General features: G+C 53.0%; 1 protein-coding gene across 3 annotated transcripts; it reads left to right on the forward strand.

The window, feature by feature from the left end:
* The first annotated feature begins 1,144 nt into the window (after positions 1-1,144).
* LOC116942094 (signal peptide peptidase-like 2B) lies at positions 1,145-14,459 on the forward strand. Of its 3 annotated transcripts, none has more exons than XM_032953669.2 (15): positions 1,145-1,236; positions 3,820-3,924; positions 4,611-4,793; positions 5,210-5,299; positions 5,705-5,847; positions 6,180-6,331; positions 8,009-8,105; positions 8,385-8,501; positions 9,154-9,235; positions 9,420-9,494; positions 10,688-10,750; positions 11,301-11,400; positions 12,097-12,174; positions 13,322-13,482; positions 13,736-14,459. In XM_032953669.2, exons 1-15 carry the CDS (start codon positions 1,168-1,170, stop codon positions 13,871-13,873), a joined length of 1,653 nt encoding a protein of 550 aa, XP_032809560.2. In that variant the 5' UTR covers positions 1,145-1,167; the 3' UTR covers positions 13,874-14,459. The 3 variants fall into 3 exon arrangements, with proteins under 3 accessions (XP_032809560.2, XP_075922843.1, XP_075922844.1); XM_076066728.1 differs by lacking the exon at positions 1,145-1,236 and adding an exon at positions 1,284-2,653; XM_076066729.1 differs by lacking the exon at positions 1,145-1,236 and adding an exon at positions 1,285-2,653 and having other exon boundaries at positions 6,183-6,331.
* Positions 14,460-14,625: the final 166 nt, after the last annotated feature.

Raw genomic sequence — 14,625 nt, forward strand, 5'->3', positions numbered from 1 at the left:
GAGTGAGACCCGGTAACGGCTATGCCTTGACCCTATTAAGAGAATGCCTTCATTATCATACGTGAATAAATTGCCTTAAGTGCATTGAGTTTTGACTGATGTATATTTTTGACGGGGCTTGGGAATTACTCCAGACTTGCTTCGCACGTGGGACATACTTCTCAAGTTGTACGGTTCCAGTCCTGAAATAAAGTTCAGCACAGCAATACCCCTAGCAGATCTCGGTGCAAATCAATTCCTGCCATCCAAACACCGATGCCAATTCCAGGACTGTCCGGGTCAAGGCAGATGAGTGGCGACCCTGCTCCCACCTCGCAATTTGATTGCTACTATTCAGGGATCACTAATGCAAGTGTTCTTCACTATTTTCCAGGGGGGGTTGAGCATTTTCGCCGATGAGACATCAAAGTGAGGCACGCCACACATTTGAGACCATTGGGGTTGACAGCATGATGATGATGGGGGTGTTTTCACTATTTCACTATTTGTGTATTGTGTAGGACCGTACGTCAGGGGCTGCACTAAGGTCCGCCAGTGGCCCGCGGGCCTTGCAATGAAGAACACTGCTCTCGTGAATGCAAGAATCGAGTATTTTTGTTCTGTTTTGTGATACATTTCCATTTATTCCTTTACCTGGGAAAGCCTCGCTGAGGTTCAAGGCAATTCCAGGAGAGTGATTCTACATTCGGAAGTTTGGCAAATTCCATGAAGTACAGTTGTGTACTGTGTTCAGCTTCGTATGGGAAGAGACCCGAGAGCCAGCATAAACCCGACGCCTAAGAAGGGGAAGCACAGTCCCGCACAGATAGATTCAATAATCCATTGCCTATACTGCAATCTCCTGTCTGCTTTCCATCCAAATCAAGATAAGATTATTTTATTTCACAAGGTGAGGCCACGGTAATCTCGTTTGCAAGAGTAAATTGGGTAACAGAGATTACAGAAGACAAAAAAAACCAGCTGCGCCTCCTAGATCTGATGCGGTGACGCAACTTGTCTGTGGTCTTGTGGCAAGCGACCCCCTGTGACCTCACCTTGACCTCAGCATTGTGCATGGTAGCCATCTTGGCCTCACCCTGACCAAGATGGCGGCGGCCACTGCCCCCCCCCTTCCCTAACCAAGATAACGGCTCCGCGTCACACTCCAGCAGTGACATCACAGCCGCCATGGCGGCTCGGCTACTCTCGCCGCTGGTGGTGTCGCTGCTGTTGCTGGTGGCGTTTGGCGGCATCAAGGTACCCGCGACGCGTCGTCCCGCGCGGGGAAACGCGAGCCGAGCACGCGGAGCGTGGCCGTAAGGTGCCGGGGGATTCCGCGAGGACGACCGGCGGCTTCTCACTGCCTCCCAATCCCGAGGGACCCCGTGGTGCTACATTCCCTGCGGGGCTCGGGGTGGGGTCGGGCGGCTACGGCGGCGGACGAAGCCGAGGCTTTCGCACAGGCCTCGTGAAAGGAGTTAGGCCGCAGCCGTCAAGTGGCGTCCCGTTATTCGATTTAACGATTCCTAAAAACTCGACGCAATTACTCTTGCGCGGATAAAGAAAACAAGATCGTCAAACAAACGCTCTTCAATCGGTGCTTCTATGTAGCGCCGTCCCTCACTGGCTGTGCTCATGCTGCACCTTGTACATTTTACACGGATTCGCAAAAGGTTGAGATGGGTCGTTGGAAGCGGAGCGCAGAAAGTCGAAGGGAGTCGAATCGCCGAAGGGAGTCGAAACGCCGAGGGGAGTCGAATCGCCGAGGGGGTCGGGCCTTGACAGCCAACCCGTTTCCCCGGTAACAGATCGAGTCATTTGGGGGGGGGGTTTATTTACAGATAACAACAATTAATGCACACCCAGTGCGGCCCTCAATGTCGTTCTAACAGCAGCAGCATGGGCAAATATTCGTGGAACCGTCCGTGTTTACGTAACGGCCCTTTTGAAAGTCCACAGCTGGACGAGAGGGCATCCCCCACGCCTATACGGGTCGTGAGGGTCGTTTGACCATACTTCACCACGCTGGTCATTGCATGTCGGTGGAAATCGAGCACAGACGTGGGAGCACAAACGTACGGTGGAACATTGGACTGTGGCTGCACAGCCGACACCTGACAACGCAACCACCGAATGCAATATGAACACACAAAGTGTCAACCTGTACATTAATACAATGTATACGATCAGTAAACACGAGCGCATCCTTGACTAACAAGTTGCAGACCTTTGTCGATACAATGCTTATTGAACCCCCTCACCCTAACGCCGTGTCGATCATGTTTTGCCATACTTCACCACGCTGGTCAGTGCTGGTTTAGTGAAGGGGTGTTCCCAGGATCGTTTCAGACATCACTATCCATGAGCCCAATTGTAATGCAGTAATGGTAACAACATCTTCTAGCATTAAAACCGCAATCGTAAACGCGTTCTTCTCGACTGTAAGCGGCCGTGACCGGACGTAGTCGTGACGTTAGCAATGCGAGACAACGCTGACCGGAGCGATGAGAGCGAGGTTAGGGCTAGGACTCGTCGCAGGGACCAGTGCCTATTGGTCGATGCCGGGTTCGCTCCACGTGAGACATCGGCCGTTCGGGCGACCTCGATCCATAAAGTTCATCCGGCGCGTGGTGGCGCACGCGCGCAACCCAGCGCCCTCTGTGGTCGAGGATTGGTGAGTTCAGGACAAGGCGCTTCAAAATATCAAGCGTCTGCGTCTGGGTGGCATGATGTGATTTGTACCGGGAGCTGATGGCTTTGCGATTAACTGTATTGCAATAGAGTGCACAGTTCTTGATATACCTATCATTTTGATTGAAGGCTTTCGTGACTGCAGGGATTCATATTCTTGATTATTTCGGTAAAGTCACGTAGAAGGGAAACAATAAAATAATAAAAATATAAAACAATAAAATTCTCACGACGTTTCGACTGCAACACAAGCAATCATCATTCGGTGTGAAAACCACAGCAAGAATTTTTTTAAAAAGTGGCGGTTTTTATTTTACCACGGAGAGCGATTTGGCAGTTATTCAGATGGACAAGTCCATCTATGTTCGAAAAATAAAAACATAAAAACCCCCACTTTTCTCAAATTTTCTTGCTGTGGTTTTCACACCTGATGATGATTGCTTGTGTTGCAGTCGAAACGTCGTGATAATTTTTATTGTTTTATTATTTTATTGTTTCCCTTCTACGTGACTTTACCGAAAGAACCAAGAATATATATACCTATCATTATCTGAGAAATATGCCCTGGTGGCAACCCTAATCCAACCACTCATCCACTCGGTCATCCACCCTCTCTAAGAGTGCCAACTGGGATTGGCCCAGGTGTTCGGGTGGCAGGAATTTATTTGCACCATCGTGTACATGTTCCACGTGATGTCAACTCGTGCATCTTGGACCATATAACATTATCACGAGGGTAAACGCGTGTTGTAAAATGTTACAGAATCCATGCATTTATATTTTTAGTTCTTATTTTATTTACATCCTCTACAATTAAGGCTCACTTAATGGACTGGCTTTTTGGATTGTTTTACGGAGTGCAGTGGTTGTGTGTGGAGCAATAGTGCAGTACTTAGTGCACTGTGCTACAACCCGCGTTAGAGTCCCGATGATCAACATCAGGGACGAATATCTGAGCCGGTTCTGTGCCTCCCTTATGTATGTATGTTGAACTTATTTCGCACCGTACATAGCCAATCGTGATCATTGGAATAAAGATCACCAATGTGGAGAGAAAGGCGGGAGGGGATTGTTCTATGCACACCACCCCCTCATGCGCCATACCGGCTTTCATTGTTGCTCGCTAATACTGGTTGTGTGGTTGTGCAGGTGTGTGCAGAAATGGCTCTGTTGCGGTTGGTATCAGACTCACACACGTACTGCACACTCTACAACCCCCGCTGGGCCGAGCTGCCCCAAGACCCCACAAAGGCCGTGAGTTCTTCTAAACTATTAAAGCCAAACTATTTTTTTTTACCAAGTAAGGCCCACTGGACTATTCAGGTATTTTTCAGAAGCGACCTGGACACATTATAGCTCAACGAAGTGGCTTATCATGTAGAAATTTATAGCAGCCAAATACTCTAAACACGTTTCTAAATTTGGAGGAAAAAACCAGAGGACCCGGAGGAAAAAACAAGTGACCACGGGGAGAACACTCAAACTCTACATATACAGGTGTCAGGGTCGGGATCGAACCCATTACCTCTTGTATACTAAGCGAGGTAGTTAACATCTCGTCACTGGACCCTGGCTTGAACCCAGTCACGCTAAATTTCACAGGAGGTGCTCGCATCACTCACTCATGAATCCATCACCAACCTTTCGTTTTGCTCAGAAAACCGTCACTCACATCAGAATCCCCTCATTAACTCCACCAACCTCTCTCAATAGCCCTAACAACGTCTCTCAACAACCCCACCAACCTCTCATTAACCTAACCAAATTCTCACTATCCCCATCAACCCCTCGCCCAACCAACCTCTCTCTAACCTCACTAACCTCTCACAAACCCCATCAACATCTCACTAACCCCACCAACATCTTACTAACCTCCTCCCCCTCTGAACTCACTATGGCGACTGCTCGTGCTGGTGCCTCCTCCCCCTTTGTCCTGACAGACACCGCACCAGCTGGCTGACGGCGCTCCGACGCCGCTGTGCCTCCCCGGTGACGTGCCGCCCGGCGGCTTCGCCGGTGCCGTGGCGTTGGCGACGCGCGGGAACTGCTCATTTTATCACAAGGCGCGGCTAGCAGCCGTGCACGGCGCATCCGCGCTACTGGTGCTGAGCCACAGGCCGCTGGTGTGTGCCCGCGTTCCTCACCACTGCCCCGACCCTCTTTGTGGTGCCTCGATCACGCACAAAAACCAGCTGAACCCTGCTGTGGGGGTAAAGCCACCGAATGCCCCAGTTTGGATGGGACAGTCCCGGTGGGTTCATAATGGTCATCCCGGTATTGCCCCGAAGCCGAGACTGTACAAATGGAACAAAACATAATTAATACCGAAATCCAATAGCGATATACAATTGTAACAATTGAAAGTTCATAGACTCACGCACTCTCTCCTGTCGGATGCCCGATTCCAGTCAGTGTCTGTAAATCATCACTCATTTAATCGTAGAGAAGGGTAAATATTTCCACAGCCCGGTGTTGTTGTGGTCATGGTTCACGGGATGTTCACAGAGCCCTGTGCCCCACCCCCCGTCTGTGCGTGCAGGTGTCCCCCGGCGGTAACGAGACGGAGTACGAGGAGGTGGCGATCCCCGTGGCGCTCATGGGAGAGGAAGACGCTCGTCACATGCTCCAGGTGTGGATCGTCATCATCATCAGCCATTGTCTATCCACTGCGGGATGAAGGCCTCCAAACGCCCTCCATATCCCGCACAGTCCAGTGCTGCTGCTCCTGCACGTGACCTGGATCTCATCACTCCATATCCACATAGATCATCCTCTTGGACGTATTCCCCCCTTTGTCTACCATTCCATCACCATTCTGGCCTATAGGCCATTATCCTGTCTTGTCCAAGTCCATTTACTCTTCCCAATTGTGGATATGGTGTCTCTTTTTTCCATGTGTTCCTGTTTATGTCAGTGTAATTCTTTAGGTACTCGCCGGCAGCACTTGCACTAGCAGCACGATCAGGCTATAGGAGTTGGGGGAGTGGGGATCTTTGTGTGTTGCACGCTACATGCTGTGCGTTGTTTCGGGCAGGCTCAGCGCGACGGCGAGCAACAGGTGCTCCTGTTCGCCCCGCGCGAGTCGCGCCTCGACTACAACATGATGCTGATCTACGTGATGGCGGTGGGGACCGTGGCCGGCGCCAGCTACTGGGCCGGAGTCTCCGAGATGCACACGTGAGTTCACATGCCCAGCTTACACTGCGGTGATGCTGGTGGTGATGACGATGGTGGTGATGACGGTGATAATGATGGCGGTGGTTTTGGTGGTGGTGATGATGGCGATGGTGGTGGCTGTGATGGTGATGGCAGTGGTCGTGGTGGCGGTGATAATGGTGGTGGTGGCAGTGACTGTGATGATGGTGGTGGTGATGGTGGTCGCGGTGATGATGATGATGGTGATGGCGATGGTGGTGGCTGTGATGGTGGTGGCGGTGATGATGATGGCGATAGTGATCGCGATGGCAGTGGTGATAACGATGGTGGTGGCGGTTGTGCACTTCCCCCAGCAGCAGCAGTAGCGGCGCGCCGACGAGCGGCGTCGGCGGCATAGGAGGAGCCGCCCCGGCCAGCGAGGACATCTCACCCAAGATGGTGGCTTTGTTCGTGGCGACCTCCACCATCATGCTCACCATGCTCTACTTCTTCTACGACTATCTGGGTGTGCAGGCACCCACGCACGCGACCACACACAGACAAAGAGCTACCGTGTAGCCCACACGGGCTGATGGGGCAAGTGCTGTTTGGGAGCACCAATGAAGGCCGACACAGCACACGAGGGGTGGTTTGCCCAGCCACCATCTTTTCCCCAGTATTGATGTTTACACACCACATCATCACTCAGTTTACGGCTGAGTCGATCTACGGGAGGTCCAGGAACAGTTGAGATAATCGCCACTGGTGTTGGTCATGAACGGGAATCGAATTCCGGTTTGCCGGGTTCATAACACAGTGGGCTAACCACTGTGCTACATTCCCATAAAAGACAAAGCCTCACCAGACTGTTGGGGCAAGTGTTGTTAGTGAGCACCTATGAAGGCCTGCACGACATCCGAGGAGATGGGTGGCTAACACCACGCCCGGCAGCCTTTGTCTCCCCAGTGGCGATGTTTACACATCGCATGAGGTACTCATTTGAGGCTGCTGAGTCGACCTAGGGGAGTCCCAGGACCAGTATAGAAAATCGTCACTGGTGTCAGCCTTGAGCGAGAATCGAACCCACCCACACTCACACCCGTGTCTGCATAACGATCCACATTCTTATAGATGGCATACAACGATGCCTGCACGCTCACCTGCACATGCATCTCCAAACCTCAGTTCTATACACTCACCCACTGTGCACTCACCCACACAATCTCCCATGCACACCCCCTCGGGGAACTCGCCTATGGTGTTTGTCACAAAGTGACGAGTTGGTGTGTACGCCAAGCCAGCGCACCTCAGTCAATCTACGGGAGGCCCATGACTGGTTCAAATAATTGCCGTCACTGTTATCAGCTGTGAGCGGGAATCGAACTTGGGTCGCCAGGTTCGTAGGGCAGTGTGCTAACCCCTGCAGCTACTATACAACGACAAAGATCCCCTGTGTAGCCGTGACAGACTGTTGGGGCAACTGATCCACACACCTAACAACAACCGCCATTCGCCACTAAGTAGCGGTGATGTCACCACAACGCTTGTGCCAGGCCACCTCCTAACGCACCAAAAGTGACACAAAGTTCCCCCATATAGCCTTAACAGACTGTAGGGGCAAGTGCTGTTAGCGAGCACCTATGAAGGCCGGAACGGTACACCAGGGGGTGGGTGGCCAGCACCACGCCCGACCGCCTTTGTCTCCCTAGTGGCGATGTTTACACACCGCACCAGGTACTCATTTAGAGGCTGAGTCGACCTAGGGGAGGCCCGGGACCGGTTCAGATAATCGTCACTGGTGTTGGCCGTGAGCGGGAATCGAACCCAGGTCGCCAGTTTCATAGCGCAGCACGCTAACCGCTACACTACCGCTCCCCCTAACACACACACACCCTAACACACCCAAAGTGACACACACACACACACCCATGCACATTAACGCACAATAAGAATCAGAATCCGTATTTATCCTGGAGGAATCCGATGAGGTATGAAGCTCTTTTTCACAGATGCCCACTACCCTTGCAATGCCTGCTGGTATATAGAGAGCACGTGACGATTTGGAAATTAAAATCGATCGGTACGCTCGCACGTATGCGCGTTGAATCGTGTGGGCACTAAAGCGATGCTTGTAATTCCTCGTGTCTGTGCGTCCCCGTGCGTCCTTGTGGATCCCCATGCAACCCTGTGTGTACGGGCCCAGTCTACGTGATCATCGCTGTGTTCTGCCTCGCCTCCTCGCTGGGTCTCTACAGCTGCCTCGCTCCTCTCGTCTCCCGCTCTCCGTGCGGCAGTTGCAGGTGCATGTGCCTCTACCTGTGTGTGTGTATCCCTACCCGTGTGTAATCCTACCTGTGTGTGTACCCCTACCCCTGTGTATTCCTACCTGTGTGTGTACCCCTGCCCGTGTACTCTCTTCCACCTTTCTGTATTCCCCGAGCTGCGCGTTGACATACCACTGCACGCCACATACACGGGCACGCACAATGCAGACACACGTAACCCCCCCCCCGGCCTCCCCCCTGTTCTTACCCCCCTCATTCCAACCGCTCCCTGCTCCCCACTCTCCCCGGCTGCAGGGTTCCCCGTGCCCTTGCCCCATGCATGCAGGAGCCGCCCCCGGTGCGACTGGCGGTCCTTGCGGTGTCCTGTGTGGCCACGGCCGTCGTGTGGGCCGTCTTCCGCAACGAGGACAGGTGACGCCGCCGCGGCCACCCCTGCGCCACCGCTGGTGCTTTTTCTCGCCCGCTCGTGAAGCCGGCCGTGGTGCAGGCCGCACCGCCCCCTCGCTCGCCGTGTCCGGGAGCGTTCGTAAGAGCTCGCCTGACACCCCTTGACCCGGTCAGCTGGCTCGGCTGTAGAGCGAGCGGCTCTCAGTCAGAAGGTTGCGCGATCATCTTTCGGTTGTGAGGTTGACTCAGCCCATCATCCCTCCGGGGTCGATAACATGAGTACCATTTTGTGGGGAACTCGGTAGTGGTTGGTGCTGTGGATTAGATTCACCAATAGGAATGTGTGGACCTTACACCACTGGCTCAGGGCCACCGAGGCATTGATGGGCATCAATGGGGAGCAGTAATGTAGCGGTCAGCGCGCTGCGCTAGGAACCTTGCCAGTGACTATTATCTGAACCGGTCTTGGGCCTCCGCTAGGTCGACTCAGCCTCAAATGAGTTCCTAGTGCTGTGTGTAAACTTCACCACTACGGAGACAAAGGCGGCCGGGCGTGGTGCTGGCCACCCACCCCCTCGTGTGCCGTGCCGGCTTTCATAGGTGCTCGCTAAAAGCACTTGACCCTACAGTCTGTTAAATGCTACACGTGGGCTCTTTGTTTTGTGTGTGGTGCCAGCTGGGCGTGGGTGCTCCAGGACATGCTGGGCATCGCGTTCTGCACCTACATGCTGCGGGTGCTGCGCATGCCCAGCTTCAAGGTGCCGCTGGCGCCACAGTCAACCAACACCACCGCCACCACTGTCATCTCCACCGCTACCATCGCCAACCAATTCCGTCATGTGCCGTGCCGTCCCTTATAGGTGCTCGCTAATGGCACTTACCCCAACAGCCTGTTAATGGCTATACGGGGGATCTTTATCTTTGTGTTGTGTTGCATTGCAGGCGTGCACCCTGCTGTTGGTCATGCTGTTTGTGTACGACATCTTCTTTGTGTTCATCACGCCGTACATCATGCCGGTGAGCACATGCGCGCGTGCGTGTTTCGCGTGCGTGGGAAAACCCGGGGCCGGCTTACGGTGCCACCGGGGTTCAATGTGAGCTCGGGCCTGATTATCTCAGCTGGTGAGGAGGCCCCACTGAGCTAGGCAGCTCCATTATGAGGACGGCCACAGCCCAAGACCGTCTGGCAGTGGTGGCAGTTACAGGACACCGCCGGGTGGGAATGTGCAAACTAACGTATGTATGTTGAACTTCTTTCGCACCGTACGTAGCCAACCGTGATAATCAGAGGTGCGGGGGAAGGACAACAAACGATACACAAACATCTCTTCTAAGGAAATTTCAATTTTATCAACAAATTACTTATACGGAACCCACTCCAAAACTCAAACAGGATAAACAACAAACAGTGACTTAAACAGCAAAAACATGATCAATAGCTCCTGTCACAGATACTTAAGTACAATAAACTGTGTACTTGGCCTCAGCCGGAGCAGAGCTTAGCTATATCATTAATAGCAATTTGGCAGAGGTGATCCTGCAGCATGACTTTAACACAACATAGCTTAGAGAAGGTACATGTGGAATATTAAGCTTGGTTATGAGGACGTTACCAATCTTAACCGAGACGCAGGCAGAGAGAAATACGAGTAGGCATCTCGCGAATATAAAAGCAGGTACAACGGTGAGTGGTACAACAGTTACAAAACAGCGTCTCAATTCCAAAATAAAACCGTACAATTATACGCTATATCGGTTCAACAGTTGAATATGTTAACATGGCTCGATAAATAAATAAAAGAGCCGATTAAGTGCAACCGTTGACATTCAGTTCATCCAAGAGTTGTAGGGAAATGAGTGAGGGGGGTGGTAGGCAAACGCCTGGGCAAGTGGTTGAGTGAATATGGAGGTGATTGGATGACTGAGTGAGTGGGCAAGTGACTAAGTGGGTTAGTGTGTGAGCGAGTTAGTGGGTGTGGGAGTTATTCGGGTCAGTGAGTACATGAGCGGTGAGTGAGGAGGTGTGAGCGAACAGGTGCATGTGTGTTGGTACAATAACGAAAACCCATAGTACCCGGCTCTTTCCTGTGACCTTCCTGCAGCAAGACCTCCACTTCACCTGATAGCCTCAAAGTGCACCTAGCCTGGCATACGCACCGTGGTAACATCACTGCCATGGTGAATGGCTAATGATGTTGTGTTTTTACCAGAATGGACAAAGTATCATGGTGGAGGTTGCTTCTGGCCCATCTGATTCGTCATCAAAGGAAAAGGTAATCGCTGGTAATTATCGTCCTCATCATCACGTGGTCTCAGCTGTTCGTGAGCGCAATGGGAGCGTTGCGTTGCTCTTGGTATCTAAGTGGGTTAGCCTCGCCTCTTCATTGATCATCAGCCAGGCGTCACACAACACAGGAGTAGTAAACGTCGTGTCTGGTCACCTGTGTACCTACGTCCATGTGTATGCGCATGGTAAATGCATGTATACGTACGTGGGTGTGTCTGCATGTATATGTTCGTGTGGGGAGCGGTAGTGTCGTGATTAGTGCGCTGTGCTCTAAAACCGGCGAACCAAGTTCGATGCGTGGAAGTAGTTTTATTTACTTGTTTAATTTTCGATTCCCGCTCACTAACAATAACAGTGACAACGAATATCTCAAGAGGGCTTGGGCCTCCCCTATGTTGACTTAGCCTTATAATTAACACCTGGTACAGTGCGTAAAACCACTAGGGAGACAAAGGCGGCCAGGAGTACTGCTGGCCACCACCCTCCCGTGCACCAACATTCTGTTAAGGTTAAACGGTGTCTTTGTGTGCGTGCAGCTGCCCATGGTGCTGAAGGTACCACGCTTGGCACCCTCAGAGCTGTCCGTCTGCTCGCAGCCGTTCTCGCTGCTCGGCTTCGGGGACATCCTGGTGCCAGGTTTGGTGCACACGGCGCTTGCAGTCGGGCAAGAGAAGCGCCGGCAACAAACAACGTCACCCCCTGTGCTGTCCGCAGCGTGACACGTAGAGCGTTTGCTTGTGTTTGTAGCGTGTCTGCATGTGTGTCGTGTGTCTGTAGTGAATGCGTGTTGTGTGTTGTGAATGTGTGGTGTGTGTGTGTGGTGTGTCCTTGTTTAATGCGTGGAGTGGTGTGTGTGTGTGGTGAATGCGTGTTGTGTGTGGTGAATACGTGGGGTGTGTGTAGTGTGTCTGTAGTGTGTTTTTGTGGTATATGTATGGTGTGTGGTAAATGCATAGTAGTGTATGTGTTGTGTGTGGAGTGTGGAGTGTACGGTGCATGTGGTGTGGTGTGTGGGGAGCAGTGGCACTGTGGATGGTGCACTGTGCTATAAAGCTGACGACCTCATTTCGATTCCCGCTCACGATCAATAACAGTGGCGACGAATATTTGAACCGGTTCTGGGACTCCCCGAGGTCGATTCAGCTTCAAATGAGTACCTGCTGCGGTGTGGAAACATCAGCACCGGTGAGACAAAGGCGGCCGGGCATGGTGTTGGTGACACACTCTTGTGTGTGCCACGCCTGCCTTCACATCGGTGTTCACCAACATCACTTGCCCCAAACAGCCTGTTGAAGGCTACACGGGGGGTCTTTGTGTGCGCCTGTGCTGCAGGTGTGCTCGTCGTGTACTGCCACCGGTTTGATGTACACACCAACTCGTCGCACATCTACTTTGTGACAAGCACCATAGGTGAGCTCCCCGAGGGGGTGTGCATGAAAGGGATTGTGTGTGTTGAGCGCAGTGGGTGAGTGCACAGGAGGGGGTGTGTGAGTGCAGTGGGTGAGTGTATAGGAGATTTGCAGATGCATGTGCGAGTGAGCGTGCAAGCATCACTGCATGCGGTCTGTACGTATGGAGATGGGTATGCAGATATGGGTGTAAATGTACGTGTTGGTATTTAACACAGTGGCTAGTGCAACTGCACTGCACTAACCACTACCCAAGTTGGATTCTCACGGCCAATAATTGGCAAATATTCGAACTAATCCTGTGCCTCCCCTAGGTGAGCTTGGCCTTAAACGAGTTCCTGGTCCAGTGTGTGAACATAGACAAGGGTGGCCAGGCGAGGTATTGGCCACCCACACCCTCGTGTGCTGTGGTGGACATCGGTGCTCGCTAACACCACTTGCCCCAAGTCTGTATGGCTATATGACAGAAAATGGAATGTTATCAGGTTCATGTGTAGTTGAGCATCCTGGCAGATTTGCCTGGAGTCTCCTAAGCATGTGGACAGTTATGTAGGTATGGGTGTGGGTGTGTGTGGGTATGTGCGTGAATGGCTATGCGGGTTGGTGGGTGTGCATACCCCGGCATGAGGAAGAACCGCAGATGAGCAGGAAGGCAGCCACGCGATAAGCCGGTGCCACCAATTGCCCTAGCTCCGCAGGTCTTCGATGTCATGGTATTATCAGCCAATTAATGAGCGTTAACGCATGTCGGAGGAAACCAGGGCATCCGAAGAAAACCTGTGCGGGAGGGGGAAACACTCGATTCAGTTGTCGACATTGATGCCGGTGCTTGCGGTGCACGCATCGCAACGCGCGTCTTGTCATCATCGCTTATTGGCAATGCGCGCTCCACTCGATGCACGCGCTGAGAAGCGAGCGCGGTGCATGGGCCGAGCCAACGGCGTTGCCAAACCGAGACGGCAAATTAGGCACGTGACGTAAGGGAGGCGGCGAGAACGCCACAACACCAGGTCACGACCGTGGATCATGAGAATGTGTCGAATCTCGGGGGGGGGGTTGGATTGAATTGGTAAGTGCCCAGTGCTCACACGCGTCTCAACTCGTTTTTGGGCTGACTCCTGCCCACCGTGACCTCCGTGACCCACCAGCATACGGCTTGGGGCTACTGGTGACATTCGTGGCGCTGGTGCTGACACGGATGGGGCAACCGGCGCTGCTCTACCTGGTGCCGTGCACGGTGCTCACCTGCACCGCCGTGGCCGCTGGGAAGAGGCAGCTGCCGGCGTTCTGGAGGGGAAGCATCGTGCGTGTGAGTCCACGTCATCTTCATTGCCATCAATACCATCATCAGTTCATGGGCCAGCATTGTCAATCTTAACTTCACAAGCAAAATCATCACCACTATCAGCTCCTGTACTGGCATTATTAATGTTAACGTCGCCACAATGACATTCACCATTATCGCTCGCAGGATCATCAACCATCACTGCCGTCTCACCTCCTGTGACTGCCCGAGTCTCACGGCGCCCGTGTTCGACCCCTTCTGCTCCCCTTGCCCGCAGAAAGAGTCGCTCGACCTCGCCGACGGCGAGGATACGAGCCGCCTCGGCCTGGGCGCGGCCCAGGACGATGTGGAAGGAGCGGCTGTGCCCAACCGCAACCAGGAGGCCCCCGCGGACTCTGCCAACCCGGAGGTGTGATGGCGGGCAGGCGGGCAGGCGGCCGGCACGCCACTCCACTCCAATGAATTCCATGGGTGCGTGTAGGGAGTGGTAGTGCAGGGAGTGGTAGTGCAGCAACTGGCGCACTGCGCTGCGAACTCGGCGAACGAGTTCAATTCCCACTCGTGGCCAACATCAGAACCGGTTCTGGGCCTCCCCTAGGTCGACTCGGCCTTCGTTGAGTATCTGATGCAGTGTGTAAGCATCACCAGTTGGGGGGGGGAAGACAAAACAAAACAGTTGGGCATGGTGCTGGCCAACCACCCCCTAGTGTCTGTCGTGTTGGGCTTTCGTAGGTGCTCAACAGCACTTGCCCCAAGTCTGTTAAGGAGAAGTGAGGGATCTTTGTTGTATGTGTACGGGCGCCGTTGGGAATTTGGTGAGCGGCACTTGCGAGGCAGAAGAGCCGCTGTAGTACCACCCGCTGTGGAGCTTGGGAGCGGACACCCGTGGTGTGGACGAGTGGATGTCTGAGCAGTAGCATGAGCAGCAGCATTCTCTCCGTGTAAATTATCGTGTATTGTATTGCGATGGATGCGTTGTGAATAGACGACTAGAGCACAGATATGAGGAAGTCTTGTGTGGTCGCTTGTTCTTGGTATGAGTGTCCACACGGTCACTTCCACAGGCAAGGGATTACAACACGCCTATCGTCACGGAACAGAAGCGTGGCGTTTGTGACCGTGGCGCAAGAGAGGAGCACCCCATACTCATGGCATTCGTACGTGCCT

The sequence above is a fragment of the Petromyzon marinus genome, chromosome 13, assembly GCF_048934315.1.
Source record: "Petromyzon marinus isolate PM22_M1 ecotype Great Lakes invasive population chromosome 13, UKy_Petmar_22M1.pri1.0, whole genome shotgun sequence".
Taxonomy (NCBI): domain Eukaryota; kingdom Metazoa; phylum Chordata; class Hyperoartia; order Petromyzontiformes; family Petromyzontidae; genus Petromyzon; species Petromyzon marinus.

Excerpts from the sequence above, each read along its gene's own strand:
- LOC116942094 (XM_076066728.1), top strand. The coding sequence starts at position 2,459 with ATGCGAGACAACGCTGACCGGAGCGATGAGAGCGAGGTTAGGGCTAGG. Across the intron at positions 5,300-5,704 it reads ACGCTCGTCACATGCTCCAG|GCTCAGCGCGACGGCGAGCA; the intron begins GTGTGGATCGTC and ends TGTTTCGGGCAG. Across the intron at positions 6,332-8,008 it reads CTTCTTCTACGACTATCTGG|TCTACGTGATCATCGCTGTG; the intron begins GTGTGCAGGCAC and ends GTACGGGCCCAG.